This window comes from Pseudopodoces humilis, chromosome 2, assembly GCF_049639895.1.
Source record: "Pseudopodoces humilis isolate 2021_Gansu_Grassland_sample_001 chromosome 2, ASM4963989v1, whole genome shotgun sequence".
Classification (NCBI taxonomy): Eukaryota; Metazoa; Chordata; class Aves; order Passeriformes; family Paridae; genus Pseudopodoces; species Pseudopodoces humilis.
In genome coordinates, this window is record NC_142201.1 from 12,685,774 (window position 1) to 12,702,365 (window position 16,592).

General features: G+C 36.4%; 1 protein-coding gene across 2 annotated transcripts in view; it reads right to left on the reverse strand.

Annotated features, from left to right (window-relative positions):
* Window positions 1-16,592, reverse strand: part of POLA1 (DNA polymerase alpha 1, catalytic subunit) — a 185,232-nt gene that overhangs the window by 93,615 nt on the left and 75,025 nt on the right. For both annotated transcript variants that reach the window (XM_088051878.1, XM_088051877.1), the window contains exons 32-34: window positions 15,675-15,849; window positions 8,173-8,351; window positions 6,309-6,440 (exon numbers count right to left, since the gene is read on the reverse strand). In XM_088051878.1, the coding sequence (XP_087908004.1) occupies window positions 6,309-6,440; window positions 8,173-8,351; window positions 15,675-15,849 (486 nt within the window). The remainder of the gene's footprint in view (window positions 1-6,308; window positions 6,441-8,172; window positions 8,352-15,674; window positions 15,850-16,592) is intronic.

Here is a 16,592-nt window from a genome sequence, read left to right on the forward strand (position 1 = left end):
GATCTGCGCAAGATTTTAAATTCTTGGCTACAGAATCTCGTAACAAATGCTGTACAAATGTAGCTGGTACACCACAGCTACATACTTGTAGTCAGTTTAAAGCCAGACCAGATACACTGAGCAACAACTGCGTCCCTCTACTGCAGCACAAACCTCCTCTCCAAGTGTTGCTGAAATTCATCATTGCTTTGACCGGGGCAACAGATCAGTTCCAACAGAGTACCTTCAAAGACTGTGCTTTCTGTAATCCTCTGAAGACAGCAACATCTTGTTATTAGATGAGTGATTCAATCACCTAGGTAAACATTACACACTTGGTGGCAATCATAACCACAACCATATTTACCTCCAGGCACACTTCCTGTAACACGGTGTTCACAATACTGCCATTTATAAGCCTAAGCAGATAAATTATTGTGATAATAAGTCCTTACATTCCTGCATTCTACCTACAGAGGAAATTACAAAGTTAGTTTTTACTCTATTGAAGCAATCCACATTTCTCAGAACCTGATCCATGCGGTGGCCAGCCTGGGGAGCCTTTTCTACAAAGAGCTGACAGAGATATCTAGTGTCATTAAGCCTTCTCTGGCAAGGTCCCAGACTGGGGACTAAGTACAGATTCTGCTTCTTTGCTTATGTTAACTCATTCTCAGTGGCAAAAATTTGGAGTGCATAGTCATACTCAGGCTCTCTCAACCACCTGCGAGACGGATGCATGTCCGTAACGACTGGTAAAATCCCATGAGGAGAGTTAAACCCTTTGTAAAGACGTATCGATCATTACTTTGAAACACTTCACTAAAAATCATATTGATGCTGGAAGTCTGAACCAAACAATTCCTTTACAGGGCAGATCATGGAGAAGTTGCAGTAATAGCGAATCGATTCCAGTTAATGGACTCGATGAGTGCTGTGACAAATAACTGCTTTCTCATCCCCAAAATGCACTACACTCCATGACCAAAAGGGTTATCTTTTATCATTCAATAAACATAAATTATGATAGATGTATTACACTTTCATAAGGTAGAATACTGACTCCCCTGTTCAATAATCAAGGTATTTCTAACTTCCTCCTGGTTAACCAAAACCTGATTCCAAACAAAACTCATTTGTTATCCTCAATCAAGGAGAGGATCACAAAGTACTGCTGTGGAGGGGAGGAGGAAATTCCTGGTAATCTGGTAGCAACCAACCTTCTCTCTCTCAGGTTCCCAGTAAACTGTGAATGGAACACATTCTTTTTTCTTTCGATCCAATTGCTCTCAATTCTCCCTTGACTTGGAAGGTTTCAGTACTAAAAATAAACTCTGTTTCTGTATGCATAAACCAAAATACAAGCTCAAACTTGGAAAATAGTCAGAAACCTATTTCCATACATACAGAAAGGGCTGAAAATAATCCCTGGAGTTAATCTGAAGGTAGAATCTAGCTCTCTGATTCTGCCTACTACATCAGCTGGTGTCACAATTCTGGTCCCAACTATTCTTCATCACACGCCCATATAATTCTAGTACTAATAGCACAGCAATAAATAAAATATTGTACTATTACCACTATGAAACACCTTTCCCTCACACCGAAGAGATTTCTTATCCCTACCCACCCACCAAACAAAAACACTTTCCATGCACGACTCTTGTGAGAACATGATTACAGAAGTCATCACCATCATCTACAATCATATTTTCACCTGCTCATGTGGTGTACACCTGAGGGTTCTTGGCAATACACTTCACTGAGGTGTGGGAAATTTTGGGTTCAGAACGAGCCCTATCATCTTTCTTCTCTTAAGCAAATATGCCATGCAATCCCAAAACCTGTGTGAATGCCATGGCCTCTTATGTTATCTTATTTATAAATATTTTACTTTTTTAAGTGCACAAAATACTAATGCAAATGCTTTGAACATATACACAAGAGTCAGAACAGCAATATATATATAAAAGGCAATTCAAAGATCTTGAAGATGCTTTTATACTGCGACCTAATGTGCAAGCAGTAGACCACCCCACCACAGGCAAGAAATGAGAAATTTTGAGGGCTATTGAACACTGAATTTTCACAGCTGAACAGTATAAAGTTATTTAGTAGTGTTCAATAGCCTTCAAACTCACTTCTGCCTGAGGGTTACAGTGGTCCAGTAGAAAAAGACTGCAAAACAAAAACACTGCAATACAGGTTGGACCAAGATTTTTTAGGTATTTTTTAAAAACCCTTTTAAAGTTCACATCATTTTATGTGCTTTGAAAAATATAGACAGTTCTACAGATGTCACACACTATTAATCAGACAGCATAGATAGAGCATCTATATAAAAGAAGATTTGAGACAATAAAGATACTACTAACAATACTACAGGTGTATACATGTATTAAAAAGCAAAAAAAAATATTAAAAACCTGCTCCTTCAGGGACACCAGCTTCCAAGTCCAACCAGTTCTGTATGAATTTTGCTACTGCACAAATGGCATATGTAAGATATTAGGGGCTTTTATTCAATTACTTTTAGCTGGCAAAACTAATACCTCAACAGCTGGGTAAGATATGGGATTAATTTTATTGTCATGAATATTGACTTTTACAGGGCTTTTTAAAAGGGGATCTAAGAGTTGGCATTTGTTTACCAAGCATACAAAAATGAGCATTTAAATATTCCAGTGGGAAACAGAAAACAAGTTCCAACACAATAATTAGATTCACTTACTATAAATGAAATTACATCCTGCTTAAGAAAAAAAGTTGGTCAGTTTTTCCATTTATGCTTGCGTATTTCAGCTTTTACCCATTCCCCTAGCATGGATGTTTCATTGATGGCTGAGGGTAACACTTCAAAAATGAACTAGCTAAACAAACTTCCCAGCAGCACTTGACAGAGCTACACCTATTCTTCCCCATTTCCAAAGCAGTACAGAATTAATTACCAGTTCTATGGATCTATTGTAAGTATAATAGACTAAAGAGCTATCACAGACACATTTATTGTAAAAGCACAATCCCAAGAGTGTCTAGTAGAGGGCCAAAACGATTAACACAAATGCTTTGTCAGATCAAAGATAAAACCTGCACCGCCCAATTGAGGAATGAATTAGAACAGTGGGTTATCTTTCAAATTAACCAGGGCAGTTAGTGAGGAAAATTTCATGAAAGTGTAATTCTTAGCCTTTGTGAATCCACACAGCAGGCATTCTGCCAGCTGACAAGATGATGAAATTTTCATGCTTAAAAAAGCCCTCTTCATTTCCCAATTTAGATTAGCTAGCGTTTCTCTCTCTTTTCATCTATTTGCTCTTCTGAAGCAGAATTAAAAAAAAAAAAAAAAAAGCACACAACAGGATCAATCTCTCATAGAATAAATGCATTTCTGAGAAGAAATAAAATATTTCCATGTAATTTTAAAATATATTTACATATAAGAGTAAGATCATCAAAATTGGTATTGTTAATATCATTAAGAAATCTGTAAATACTGGAGCAATGGTAAATATGTTTTGGAAGTCAAACAAAACATACCAATGTTTAATGGCAAAAAAACGATTGCAGAAGCAGATATTTTCATATAAAGGCGAGTAATTTACAAAAACAAAGGGATTGTAGCAGGCTCACAAAATTCTATTTATGCCCTTACATTTGCATCTTTTTAAAGGAACGTAGTATATCATGATTGTATTTATTTACTTAACCCAGTTTCATGTGCCAAAAAGGGCAAGTAGATTTTCTACTTTTAGATTTTATGGCACTCCCCCTTGCCCCTAAATTTATACAGCCACATATAAAGCATTTCAATAGACTAAAGGAAAAAACAAGCAACATCTTCAACACTTAAACACTTTAAAAAAAATCTGATTCAAAGCTCACTGAAAGAAAAGTACACTTATTTATCTCAGTGAGCTGTGGATCAGGCTGAAAGGCTCTTGATAGAGCTGTATTCATAAAAGGCAGCTCATTATTTACAGGTTAAAAACCACATTTTTGCATTTTACATTTTTGTATTATTTGCCATTTGATGAATATATAAACAAAATAATTTTTAAAAAACATTAAAAATGGAGTGACAATATATTTGACCCTTATAAATTGGTGCTTCTGTGCCTTTTAGATACAATTACTACAACAGGAGACTATTTAATAAGAGCCTGAAAGTTTCATTAAATGTTTTGTTCAGACAGTTCTTTGTCATAATACTTCTGGGTGTGTCTTTATAGTTTATAGGATTATATATATTAGTGCAAACACCCATTTGATGAATTTCAACTCCAGCTGTTATACAGTCACTACAAGTATTGGATGAAAGGAATAAACTAAAAGTCTTAGCATCTGATTTTCTAGGAGCTAACAAGACACTTGCCTAACTCCATGAAAAGTCCTTTTGTAAAAAGAAAATTAATGTGCAATCTCTCACATTTCCAGAATCTGAATGTATTGCACAGTAAAACAATGGTTTTAAGCCTGATTATAGCTAACTAGTTTAAAAGTAAATTCTCACTAGTAAAAAAAAAATCTGAAGCTTTTACTTACATGGACAAATAATTTTCTTTTTAATTATCTTCATTATCCAATATACCATGTAGTAAGATACTTAATAGATTTATGTAAGCAAATTATGATGTTCAATATTCAAACATTACAGTTTGGTTCATAGTTTGGTCTTAAAAGAAGACAAAAGAACAACCAAAATATAAACAGAACAGCGCAAAACATTAAATCACTTTTTGTTCTTATCAGCAGTAAGAACTTCTCCTGCCCTTAAAGGCATCTTTCTTCATACAAGTTCACTATTATATCTCTTCTGCACGTGTTTTCAAACACTTTATATGTCTGAAATTATTTAGCATGTGGCACAGTCTATTATCATTATGTACATATATTGAATCTAAAAAGCACTTTTCATGTAAAAACAGTCGGTGTAAATATATTACTTAGACCCATTATTTAATAACACTTTAATAAAACGGTAGTTTTGCAGACAGGTGGGCTTTGCAATAAAGTAACATTAGATCTCACATTTTGGTGACTTCACCTGTGCAAGTCATCTTTAACTTCAAGGGAAAGGAACAATCTATCACTACCTTGTGAAATAATGCTTGAATTTAAATAGTCTTAGAAAGTTTTGTGCTTCTTTTGATGCTAAGATCTTCAAAAGAAGTGTTTTTACCTTCAGAAATTATTAGGCTTTCAGAAGAGTTTAGAAAACACTCACCTATAATTGCAATAAGAACTAGTACAGAAGAAAGATAACACAAAACATACTCTTTAATACACTTGCACTTAGTATTAAACCACAATAATAATTCTTAGTATTGTAGCTGCTGTTTGCAAAAGAATTCTGTAATACTTAAGAAAACACACAATAAATTCAGCACATCATTCAAATTTGGTATGGGCCGAATTTTCAAAAACAATTTACTTTTTTGGGTGTACCAAAAGTTATGAGCACATAAACGTTATGCATGTCTTAAAAATTTATGTCCATCCTGCAGCTGTGTAAGCAGGCAGTGTTGGACAATCAAAACAAGCAGCCAGGCAATAGCATGAGATGCTCTATGAAAATTTTACCAAAATAGCTAGATGCCAGTACACAAAATATGATGCTTCTAGCATATTAGAAATGCAAAACGCATTCATATAAGTTAAAAAGCATGGTGGGTTTTCTCCTAATGCTGGACAGTGAGAGCATTAAATACTACACCTTTTTTCCCAGCCACTACCACTGGCACTTTGGATTTCTTGCATTACCCCTCCAAAAACCAGAACTGCATCAATTTAATTAACTACCCATCTTGCTCCTCATTTTTTCCCTTCCCAGTCATTATTAAGAAAGATTCATAGTATCTCCCTTCTCCAAATTCTCCAAAGAATTTTTACAGAACTATATTTGGGTTCCCTTTTCACAATGAAAGACAATATATATCAATTTGAGTTGAAGACAGAGAATCATATTTCAATTACACGAGTAACTGGTATCTACAAATTTGATAGGCTTCACAGATTTTCCTAAAAGCATTGAGTTAATGCACTCTGGCTAAAAATCTGGAAAACAGAGAGCTACTAGATCTGTAATAATGTTGACACACACAGTTACAAAAATGTAAATATATCTAACTATCTTGAAGATGAACCGAGAAAACAAACATTCTACATTAATTTTTTAATTCACTGATTGTTTTATTTTCAGAAAGTTGGGGGTTGATGTTGCATGCTGCTACCTTACACAACACAAAAAAAGGTTAACATGACAGTCACTAAAAACTCAGTGCTACTTCAAAAACTCATTTCATATAGCAGAGTATTTTCTGCATACTTACACTGTAGTATTTTCTGAGGTAGCGTCTAATGTCCAACAGTAACTTGTTGTTCATTTGAACTACATAGCTGAAAGGAGGCTCATCACATTCTGTCTTGCTGCACCTTTGCAAGCTGGGTTCAATAAACCGCCCCTGAAAACCAAAGTGTAAAAACAGCATCATTATGACTGATGATGGAAACAGATGTTACCACGGGAGTTTAGACAAAATACCTATATCTTTAAAAGTAATAGTCTTAAAGGGCCCATAATATCTAGACCTTCTTTCTTCCCATCATGGTTGGCCATACCCATATGGGAAAACTGCAGGGCAGAAATAATTTCATCCTGTTCTTAAGGAAAGCTCTTTTAGAGAACACACCACTAAGTTAATAATTCTAAAAGAGATGTTGAGTAAAAAAGAAAAATATCTGTGGACAAATGATGCTCCCCCATCTCCACCCAAAAAACTCCAGGTTTATCGTTTTATCAGAGACAGGCTTCAGCCTCAGTCTACTGATCAGAACTTTGAAATCAACCTGATAGATACTAATTATGAAATTACCAACAGGGCTGTAGAGACAAACCTCATTAAAGAAAAAAATCACATTATCATCTTTCATTTTCTGCAAGTTCAAAGTACGGCTCTTATAGTTTTGTACCATCTCATTCCCTTATTTTCAAAACCTTCTGAACACCTGACATTAAAATTTTAGGACTTGGAAGTGTTGTGTGAACAGCTAAAATTAAGCTTGTGTAATTCTCACTAATATAACATCAGTCTGGCAGGCTGGACACTCATGCAGCTTTCAGAAAACTTTCCTTCAAGGTAAGACTTAGCTGTTGTGAGCCATCTTGGCTAAACCCCCACTCACAACGCTAATTAATTCCAGGTGAAATAGTGGGGATTTTTTGGCTTGGTTTCAGGATTTCTTCTGTTCTGTTTGGTGGTGGGGATATATTTTTTTTAACGAGTTTGACACACACTCCTCTCCAGTTAGCCCATCTGCAACTTGTCAAGTCTACATGCAATTAACTGTCTTATTTACAGCTGCGATGAACAAAAGTCAAGGATTCACAAAGTATCACTCGATTTGTATGTCTTTTCCTCTTGCTTCCAAAGACCGCTTTATTTTGATTCAAAAAAATGCAAAACATCTGCTGTTTGTCCAAATTAACTTAAAATAATTACTTTTAATTTAGATAAAAGATTTATTTGCTTTCAGTTTCAAGGTTTTCACTACTCTGAAGCTTGCTAATTTGCCGATGACTAATATATACATAACATGCTGTAGAGTTAAATACTTGGCCCTCTTTCAAGTCGTGATCCAAGGTCAGAGATACATTTTTTGGCAGAACTTCTCAACAAGAATGTTGTACCCCTATGACTTTTTATTCAATTCACAGAGACAAAAGGAAAGATAACACAGAAAAATCTTACTGTCAAGAAGGGAGGTGGGATGTAGCAAGATAAACACAAGTTTAAAAAGCACTTTGTTCCAATTATTATGATTTAGGGTAAGAAACTGCCATTGCTATACAAAAGTTTTATTAAATAGAGAACTGGAAGTTACTAAGGTGCTAAGATAAGGATTCCTTTAAAAAGTGACAGCAACAATCATTCACAACTGTGGGCAAACAGATTAATGAAGCCAGAAAATCTCACATGTTCTGGGAGACGACGCAGCTGAAATGCAAAAATGGGAAAATATATCAGCACTATCCTATCAGCAATTATCTGCTTCAAAGCTATAAATAGGAGGAGAACTAAAACAATATGGTATCTTCTACATCATACGAATCCTGTCTAAAAAGCTGTTCTCCCTACAAGCATTTTTCTCCCTCACCAGTGAGCAGAAACGAAACAAACAAAAAAACCAACTAACCGAACCATCAAAGACATTGTCATAAATATTTTCCGTTCCACATTTGAGGCAGCAAAACTTGAATCTTTCACAATCCCTATATTTCTCCTCATCGGTGAGCTGAGCTGGGCCACCAACCAAGGCATCATTCTCATCTTTATGGTAATGGTGATGGACTCTGAATTGGGAGGGATCCAGTCCTATTAATAAGAAACAAAAATTTCAAAAGACTAAGAGGTCAACCATGCAAGCAGGCTTATTTTTCATATGCTTGGTGAAGCAGATTCAAAAGAAAGTTACAAAATGTAAATTCAGAAGCTGAAAATCTCTCCTTAGAAAAACTTCCTCTATAAAACATAAATACATTCTACAATTTTTAACCATGAATAAAGGTTCACGAGACATGAAGAAATCATCTTACTTATCTTCTTACGCAAGATTGCTTTATAAATAAAACAAGCACACTGCATTATCATGGGAGTATGCACGAGAACATTTTGTTTCTGAGGAAACCACTCCTAACGGATAGCTTTATTGTTATTTTCTTCTTAAGTTACATTGAAAATATTTCAAAAAAATGTGCATCATTATTAAGAAACAGTCTTTAAATCAAAATGGCACCATTAAAACCAAAAACAGAGAATAAAAACCCCATTAAAGAAACACGGGTGCACTGCTATTACCAACTCCTTCAAGTCCGTACACAACTGCCAACTCTGATTTCAATGCAGTGGTCGATTTCATTTTGGCTCAGTGGTTAACAGCATGGAGGTTTCAATCTAATGCAGTGGTTAAAATTCAGCAGCAGCATTTAAAACCGCAGCGCTGGAGACAAAGTGCTTTATTTTTGATTGCCAGAACTCAAGATTTTAAACAAATAAATACACAAAAGAGATCCCAGAAATACTGATTCAACCACAAATAAGTAAATAAGTAAGCAAGCATGAAGTTCACTGTTCTAGGAATAAGACTGCCAGAGTAAACTTAATAAAAATCCTCAAGTTTTGTCATCCTTTGTCATGTGCAACATTTTAAAAGCCCATGCATCTCATTTACAGGGTTTTTTTGTTAAGTTCAGGAAAAAACACACATTGGGAAAAAAACTTAATCAAATGAGCACGAAGGAGAAAACCTTCAGAAAACTATGGCTCATTTTAGTAGTAAAACAAAAAGATCAGAGAAGCACTTAAAAAAATATTTTTAACAGACATTAAGCCAAGTAACAGACTACCATGTAATAAACTATATCCTGTATAAAATTCAATTTAAAAAATGTAGTAATTCCTGTAAGAAATGTAAGAAAAATTATAAATGGAAAGTGAAGCTTCACCTTATTATTAACTGTACTGTGACACTTAAAGACAACACTTAGGAACAATATTCAGTTAAACTACGCAAATATTATTGAACTTATAAAACAGTTGTATTATACAGGCAGATATGTCTGACTTTAATACCACTACTCTGAATTTTTATATTGCAATCTTAAACAAATTCAAGCACAAAGAAAAATTCCATTGCCAAGTAAGTTTATTTGGCTCTTGATAGAATATGGGTTTCACTAAAATTCATTCAATCTTCCCAATTTTGTCAAAAGAAAAAAAATGTCAATGCATAAAGGTAACAATTCACCTCCAGGAGGTTTCTAAACTTTTAATATAGTTCTCCACTATTCATTTAAAGAAAAAGCATACAAAGCAAAATACACTGCTAATAGCATGTTTTACACTTTAATACACATGGTATCCCCCAAGAAAGATTGTACAGGGTTTTTTTCTGTTTCTTTCTCTTTTTTTTTTTTTTTTAATAAAGGGGTTGATAATATAGCTGTAGCACACAAGTAGTAGATAAAACATTTAAAAAGGGAACTGGATTCAGATTTTGCAAAAAATCAAGTATGCAGTAGGTTGTATCTAAGACAGTAATGGTGAAAACAAAAATTCTCAGTTTACTCTGAGCTCAGAAGTAGAATGAAAAAACATCATTCCAACTTTCTGATACAGATACCATTACAGTTCAGCTAGAAATCATTGGCTGTTTTCTGAAAGGCAAATATGGAGCAAAGCAGCCCACTAAAAGATAAAAGGAGACAAATTCTGGTCTTCAGATAATTGCAGTTTTCCAGCAATGAGCCAAAGACAGTGACAGTAAACACTGGTCATTTAATATTAATTTAATGGGAAAAAAAAAATCATTGTGAGAATTTAAATCACACCTATCTCTGAACTTTTTTAGATGTTTTGGATGGAAAAAACAAAAAAATAAAATATTCTGCTGAACCAAGCATACATCTAAGTTTTGGTGTGCAAACAGCCACAGTGAAATAAAAGGGTCTACAAATCAGGCTTTTAAAGAATATGTCTACCTTAATTATCTTGTGGAATTGGGAACTATTTTATCTATTATCTCCTTTCAGGAATAGCTAGTTGGTTCAGTTAATCCATTTCAGCACCCTAGCTGGTATCCCCTTGGACCAGGTCACACTGGTCACATTATTTTACTTGGTACACAAAACAGGGACTTATCTAATAGGGAGGTGGAAAAAAATTAATATCTGGTTTTGGTAATTTTTAAATGAATAGGTTGAGACTAATCACTGTACTGTGAACTTTTTTTTTCTTTTTTTTTCCTTTTTCTTTTTTTTTTTTTACCCTCATGACATCACAAGAAAATAAAAATCAAAGTTACTCTGACTTACTCTGACAGGAAAAAGTCTTCAGGGCTATCATTAAATTACCTGCACTGCAGGTAAGCTTTATCACCTCGCCAAAACTACAAGGCTGGATGCAGGACAAAGCACTGCAACATTCCAAACGTGCTGACGAACGCAGTGTGACCAAACTAATTAATAAAACTAAGTTCGGGGAATTCTTCCTGATTTTTTTAATGGAATTATTAAACCATTACTAACTGGCAAGCAAAGCGGATCACTCAAGAACCTTGAAAAAACTGTCAGAGATTTTTACCAAACGCAGTATTTAAAAGCAACATTTCTGCGGATCGCTCGTGCACTTCCTTCCCCCGCACTCCCTCACGCAGGGGCTCCGCGGGAGCGCCGCGGGGCAGTGCGGGGCCGGGGGCCGTGCCCAGGGCCTGTTCCCGGGGGCCGTGCCCGGGGTCTGTTCCCGGGGGCCGCTCCCGGGGGCCGTGCTCGGAGGCCGCTCCCGGGGGCCGTGCTCGGAGGCTGCTCCCGGGGGCCGTGCCCGGGATGCCGCATTCCAGCCGCAGGTGCTCGGGGGCCGTGAGTTCTGCCCGCACCTTTCCCCAAAGGAGCCCGCGCGGGAGGCCGGGAATCGCAGCCGGTGCTGCCACCCCGCGGCCGGCGCCGCGCACTGCAGCGGGGCCCGCGGGGCCGGGGCCGCCCGCCCGGCCGGGCTGTTCTTTATTCATTCACATCGGTATTGCTTCTTTTATTCATTCATCTTAGAGTTGTTTCTTTTATTCATTCATATTTTCACTCTTTTATTCATTCAGAGCGCCCAACGCGCTTTAACGATTCTCAGGTTCTGAGCAGGTCTGGAGCACCTCTGAACGCTCAGCCAGACCACAAACAGCAAAGTTCACATGCTCTAGGGCTAATTATCGTATTGTCATGAAGTTTCGTCATGACTTTAATCTTAATTTTCATCCCTGTCCTTTCACTTCACTCCCTACTGTGAGGTAAACAACAAAAAAGTTAAAACCTGAGGTAAATTCTGCATGCCACAAGGAAAGCATCCACCCTGGTTTCTATCTGGAGAGTTCGAGCAGCTGCTACACACTATATTAAAGACACTTAAACGATTCTCTAAAAATATTTTTTTAAAGGACAGTAAAAAACCACAATATATTTGGTGCTGGTGGGTTTCTTTACAAGAAGCAGTTAGCACACAGACACAGTGTCAAAGCAGGGAGCAGTACTGGGAAGTGCTCTTCATGACAAGCCTCATCAGGACCCAGTAATGACTCCCTAAAATCAGACAGCCTTCCTAACAAATGCCCGGTGCCAAGCAATCTGCAGAGCACCAATGTGCACATCCCTCTGTAAGGCAGCAGAACACATCTCCTTCAGAACATCATGACACTGTCTAGGACAGCAGCCATCAACTTCCATCATTTGAAGCAAATAGTATTATGTAGTAACAGCTACAAAAGTCCCATGATTGAAGAACTCTGCTTCCATAACGTCTGCTTATTTCTGACAGGACACAAAGAAGATAAAACTTTTCTTTGAGACAAGGAGCAGTACTTAAATATTAACAAAAAAAACTGATTTGAAATACAGTAAGAGAATTGCTGTGCCATACAGTTCTTCTGGTTTAAAACCAAGATATCCTAAGGATGAATTAAGGTCTCCAAGATTTACAAAGATCAGATTTATTAAATTATATGACTGGCTAGATTGCACACTTTATTTAGTTTTACAAACTGAGACAATCCTCATCTTGTCACTGCATTTCCTCAGAAACTTCAAAACAGAGTAAATGCAGGAGTATGCCCATGAGGTTCTTGTTTTTATGAACAATGAACTTACATCTCTCAAACGCTAGGCAGACCTCCTACGACGCCCCAAAACAAGGCAGTTTTCAACTTGATTCCATAGCGAATAAATATGATATTTAAAGGGTTCTCTGCATTTTTTAAAGTTGCATTATTTGCTCTTCTTCAGTGTCTAAAATAACTTGAAATTACTTGCTTTGAGCACAGACAGAACAAAGAACTTTTCAGCCCTTTGATGTGAGCCAAGCTTCCCTAGCAGAGTTCAATTTTATCTACTCAAGACAAGCAGGGCGACAGGAAACATTCACCTTACAAACATGCATTATTGTAGATTCTGTTAAACATGCAGCCAAGATATTTTTTTCTACAACCACTCTCCCTATACAGACACACATTCTACATAACACAGTAAATCTGATCAGTGGAGCAAGACATACACAATGAGACTGCAACAGGGTTTTGGCCCATAGATATGATGCTTATGTATCCTTCAGAACAGGAAAATGTGCCTTTTTGCAACAAGATGGGAAAACAATGGGAATCTGGATGTATATAATGATGAAAATACTAAGTAAAAAAGCCCAACTTAGCATCACAGATCAGTAAGCAATTTCCATATTTTCTTGTTTTAGCAAGTTGGACTCAAGTATCTTGTACTCTTCTGAATCTTACAAAGGATTTTTGATTTCTATGAAAGAAAACCACTTGACTATGCCTCCAGTACCATTAAAAAACCCCTGTAAGATAACTTCAGCTTGCAATGACTTATGTACAGTTCTGATCAAGTGCTGTATATGAAAACCTAAGCAGATCAGAAGTCTTGAAAAAGACCTGACCTTACCCTCAAGCTCAATTTAAGCTTTCCCAAGAAAACAAAGCTGGGGAAGGTGATACAATTTTGACTGTACAGCAAGGTCACACTGAACACACTTCAGATCTGAGACTGTAACAGATACATTCAGGTTTTCAGACTGACAATTGTGGACTATTAATAAACTCTCAGCTGCATGATGCTATTACAGACCATAAAAAGAAATCTTCATCTGGAATGTACTACAGCACAAAAAACAGCACAGGCATTTTGAAACAGTAGGTGCTATCAAGTGGCACAGAGTTCTTAAGATCTGGGTAGTTAACTTAGGTGTCTGAAGGGAGCCAGTCTTTTCTGAAAATCTAACCTGTTGTGAGTAAGAGCTCTGAATTTTACCGTAACTCTACAAGACTAACAATCTTTGCCAAATAAAATAAACTAGCTTCAGAAATCGTTCCTGTCTTTTACCTAAATGAAGTACAAGTTTGCTGCCTATTTTAAGCCCCTTCAACCTAACCAAGAGTGCTTGACCTTTTCAGTCAGGCATACCACACAGTCGACTCTGACATCAAGGGAAAGTTGGATACCAAGGTCTTGCCACATAATAAACAGGATGATTTGTGTGGTCAGCCTGCATGTGTGGAGCAGGGCTGACACCTCCTCAAAGCATGAGAGCTGTTGAGGACACATGACAACATCAAATGCCTCCAAGAAACACCTTTGCTGACTAAGAAAAAGCAGAATTTCTGTCTTCAACCCCTTCTCAACAACTCAGAAATGGAGGTGGAAAAAGCTGCATGTTACAAGGATTGGTTTGGGAGATTAAGATCCTTCATGGCTATAATCCCCCTTCCTGAGAAACAACAAGGCAGGACCTTTCTTGCACATATTCTAAGTACAATCTCCAAGCTAATCAGCTACTCAGTTACTAAGGGAGCTAAAGAGATGCAGTTACACAGGTGAAGGGTCCTGAGGCAACCTGCTACCAAGTGATTTTTAATTGGCCAAATCTTGGATCTTGGCCTCCTTTACCTAAACACAAATGCTGATGACTAACTCATCCTTTGAGTGTTCCAATATTCTGAACAAAGTAATTTTTGCAGGTCTGAACCTCCTGTAGACACAGGCATAGCACAAACACATTGTTAAACTGACACGGTCACAATGCAACTCTCTAAGAAGTTCTCCTAAAGAAAAGGTAGTCTTGTCAAGAATTTCATAGCCAGCAAAATTAACAACTTTTCCATGTCCTTGAGCAACAGTTTTAAAAATAATGAACTACATGTGGGATAAAAATCACAAAATTTCTGTTTATCAAGTGGATGAGTCAAGTCTGTTGGAAAAGTAGATCAGTCAAGTTTGTTTCCTCCCCACTTCTGCAGAGGAAACAACACTAAAAAGAATACACACACCGAGCATAGCATTTTCAAGAAGAGAGACCCAATAGAACTGTTAACAAATTTTCAACCTTTCAGTTTTTTCTAGGTAAGAAGTCTAGGGAATAGAGAAGAAAGAGGCAATCACAGTTGGGCAGAAAAGTCTCTAATTCTAATTATTAGACATCCTTTTAAAAGGAAAAACAACTCTAACAAGAGCAATTCCCTGTTGCTCATTTGAATTAAAACTGTTGATTTCATGGATCACTAACATTACTTATATTTTTTGACAGCACTTCTTGGTTTTGGGACCACTTAATTCCTTCATATGAAGCAGTTAAAACTGTTACAAAGATTACACGTTTCTATTATCAAGTAAGTCAGTTCTAGCAATCAAGTCTTCACTTACATCCTAGTAAAAATTTGTATTCTTTCATTATAATTATGACTGGTTTTTTTCCCTGGGAAGATGCCAGAGATGCCAGCATTTCTCTCTGGAAAAATGTTAGTTCAGATACACAATTCAGATGCACACCCCAGAACTCCTTCAGTAACCTAAGAAAAATCGCAAAGACATGCAACCATACTGCCATTTCTGAAAAGCGGATTTTTGCAACTCTGAACAAAGACTGTAAGATTAAATTCATGTCAGTGATCACTTTCTGAAAAAACACTTTTCTGCAGAAGTGATAAATACACTTAAGAGTCCACACTGCTTTCTACAGGCTTTGTAACACAAGTACAAGTTCAATGTAAAAAGACTGATGGGGGGAATCATTTCTGTTGAGAAACATACATTAAAATCTCTCACTTTGGATCTTGCAATTCTTTAAATAAACTGAATTTAGAATACTTACCTAACCATGTTGCAATAAGAACAGAATCAATTCCCTCTATAGGCTCACATATTCTAGCAACTACTGGATGTATTTGCTGTGACAGGTAGTACTGAGTATCAATTTTAAGATTTTCTTGCTTTTTTAACTGTTCTGGAGCATATGCTCGCTGGCTGGCACTGAGATCTGATCCATCCTAAGAAGACACATACAAAACAAAGTGTGAAAAAAATCTACACAAAGAATTATACTTCAAATATTACGCATTATTTTAATGCAAAATTGTTACATACTCTTTTGGTTGATTTATTATGCATCCAACAGTAGTAAAAAAACTGCATTGCTGATGCTGGCATCAACTAGCAAGTTCAAGAATGCAAAACCAGCTTGTATTATTGCAGCCTACATGTGCAAATCAGTACAAGTAGACAGAGTAAACAGTCCCATCTGTCAATTCTGAAATGCACAATGAAAACACATTGTAACCATCAGCCCAGTTAAAAATACACAGAGGGCATGCATTCTGGATTCACTTTGTACTAAACCAGCATTATCATTTTGCACAACAAGCAAATTCTAAGTTCATGGATATCAAAACTATATCTGTTTTGCTAGGAAATTTATATTCTTTAATTCTATAAAGAAGCTAATAGAATCAATGGTTGGAGAATGAACCTTATATATATGAATGAGAATGAACCTTATATATACGAACCTTATAACCGTATACTACTCATTGGTATATGAATAAATAACAGAGGCAACAGTGTTGATTTCAAAGAGGAAATTCTAAAATATTCAAAAATACTGAATGAAATGTATGGTGACATCTCAAGCCAGGAGAGAAACACCACTCAGAGGTTAAAATATACATTACATTCTTCTCCAACTTGAAAGAAGAAGATAAGGAGAAAATAATTTCATTTGGAAAGGCAATAT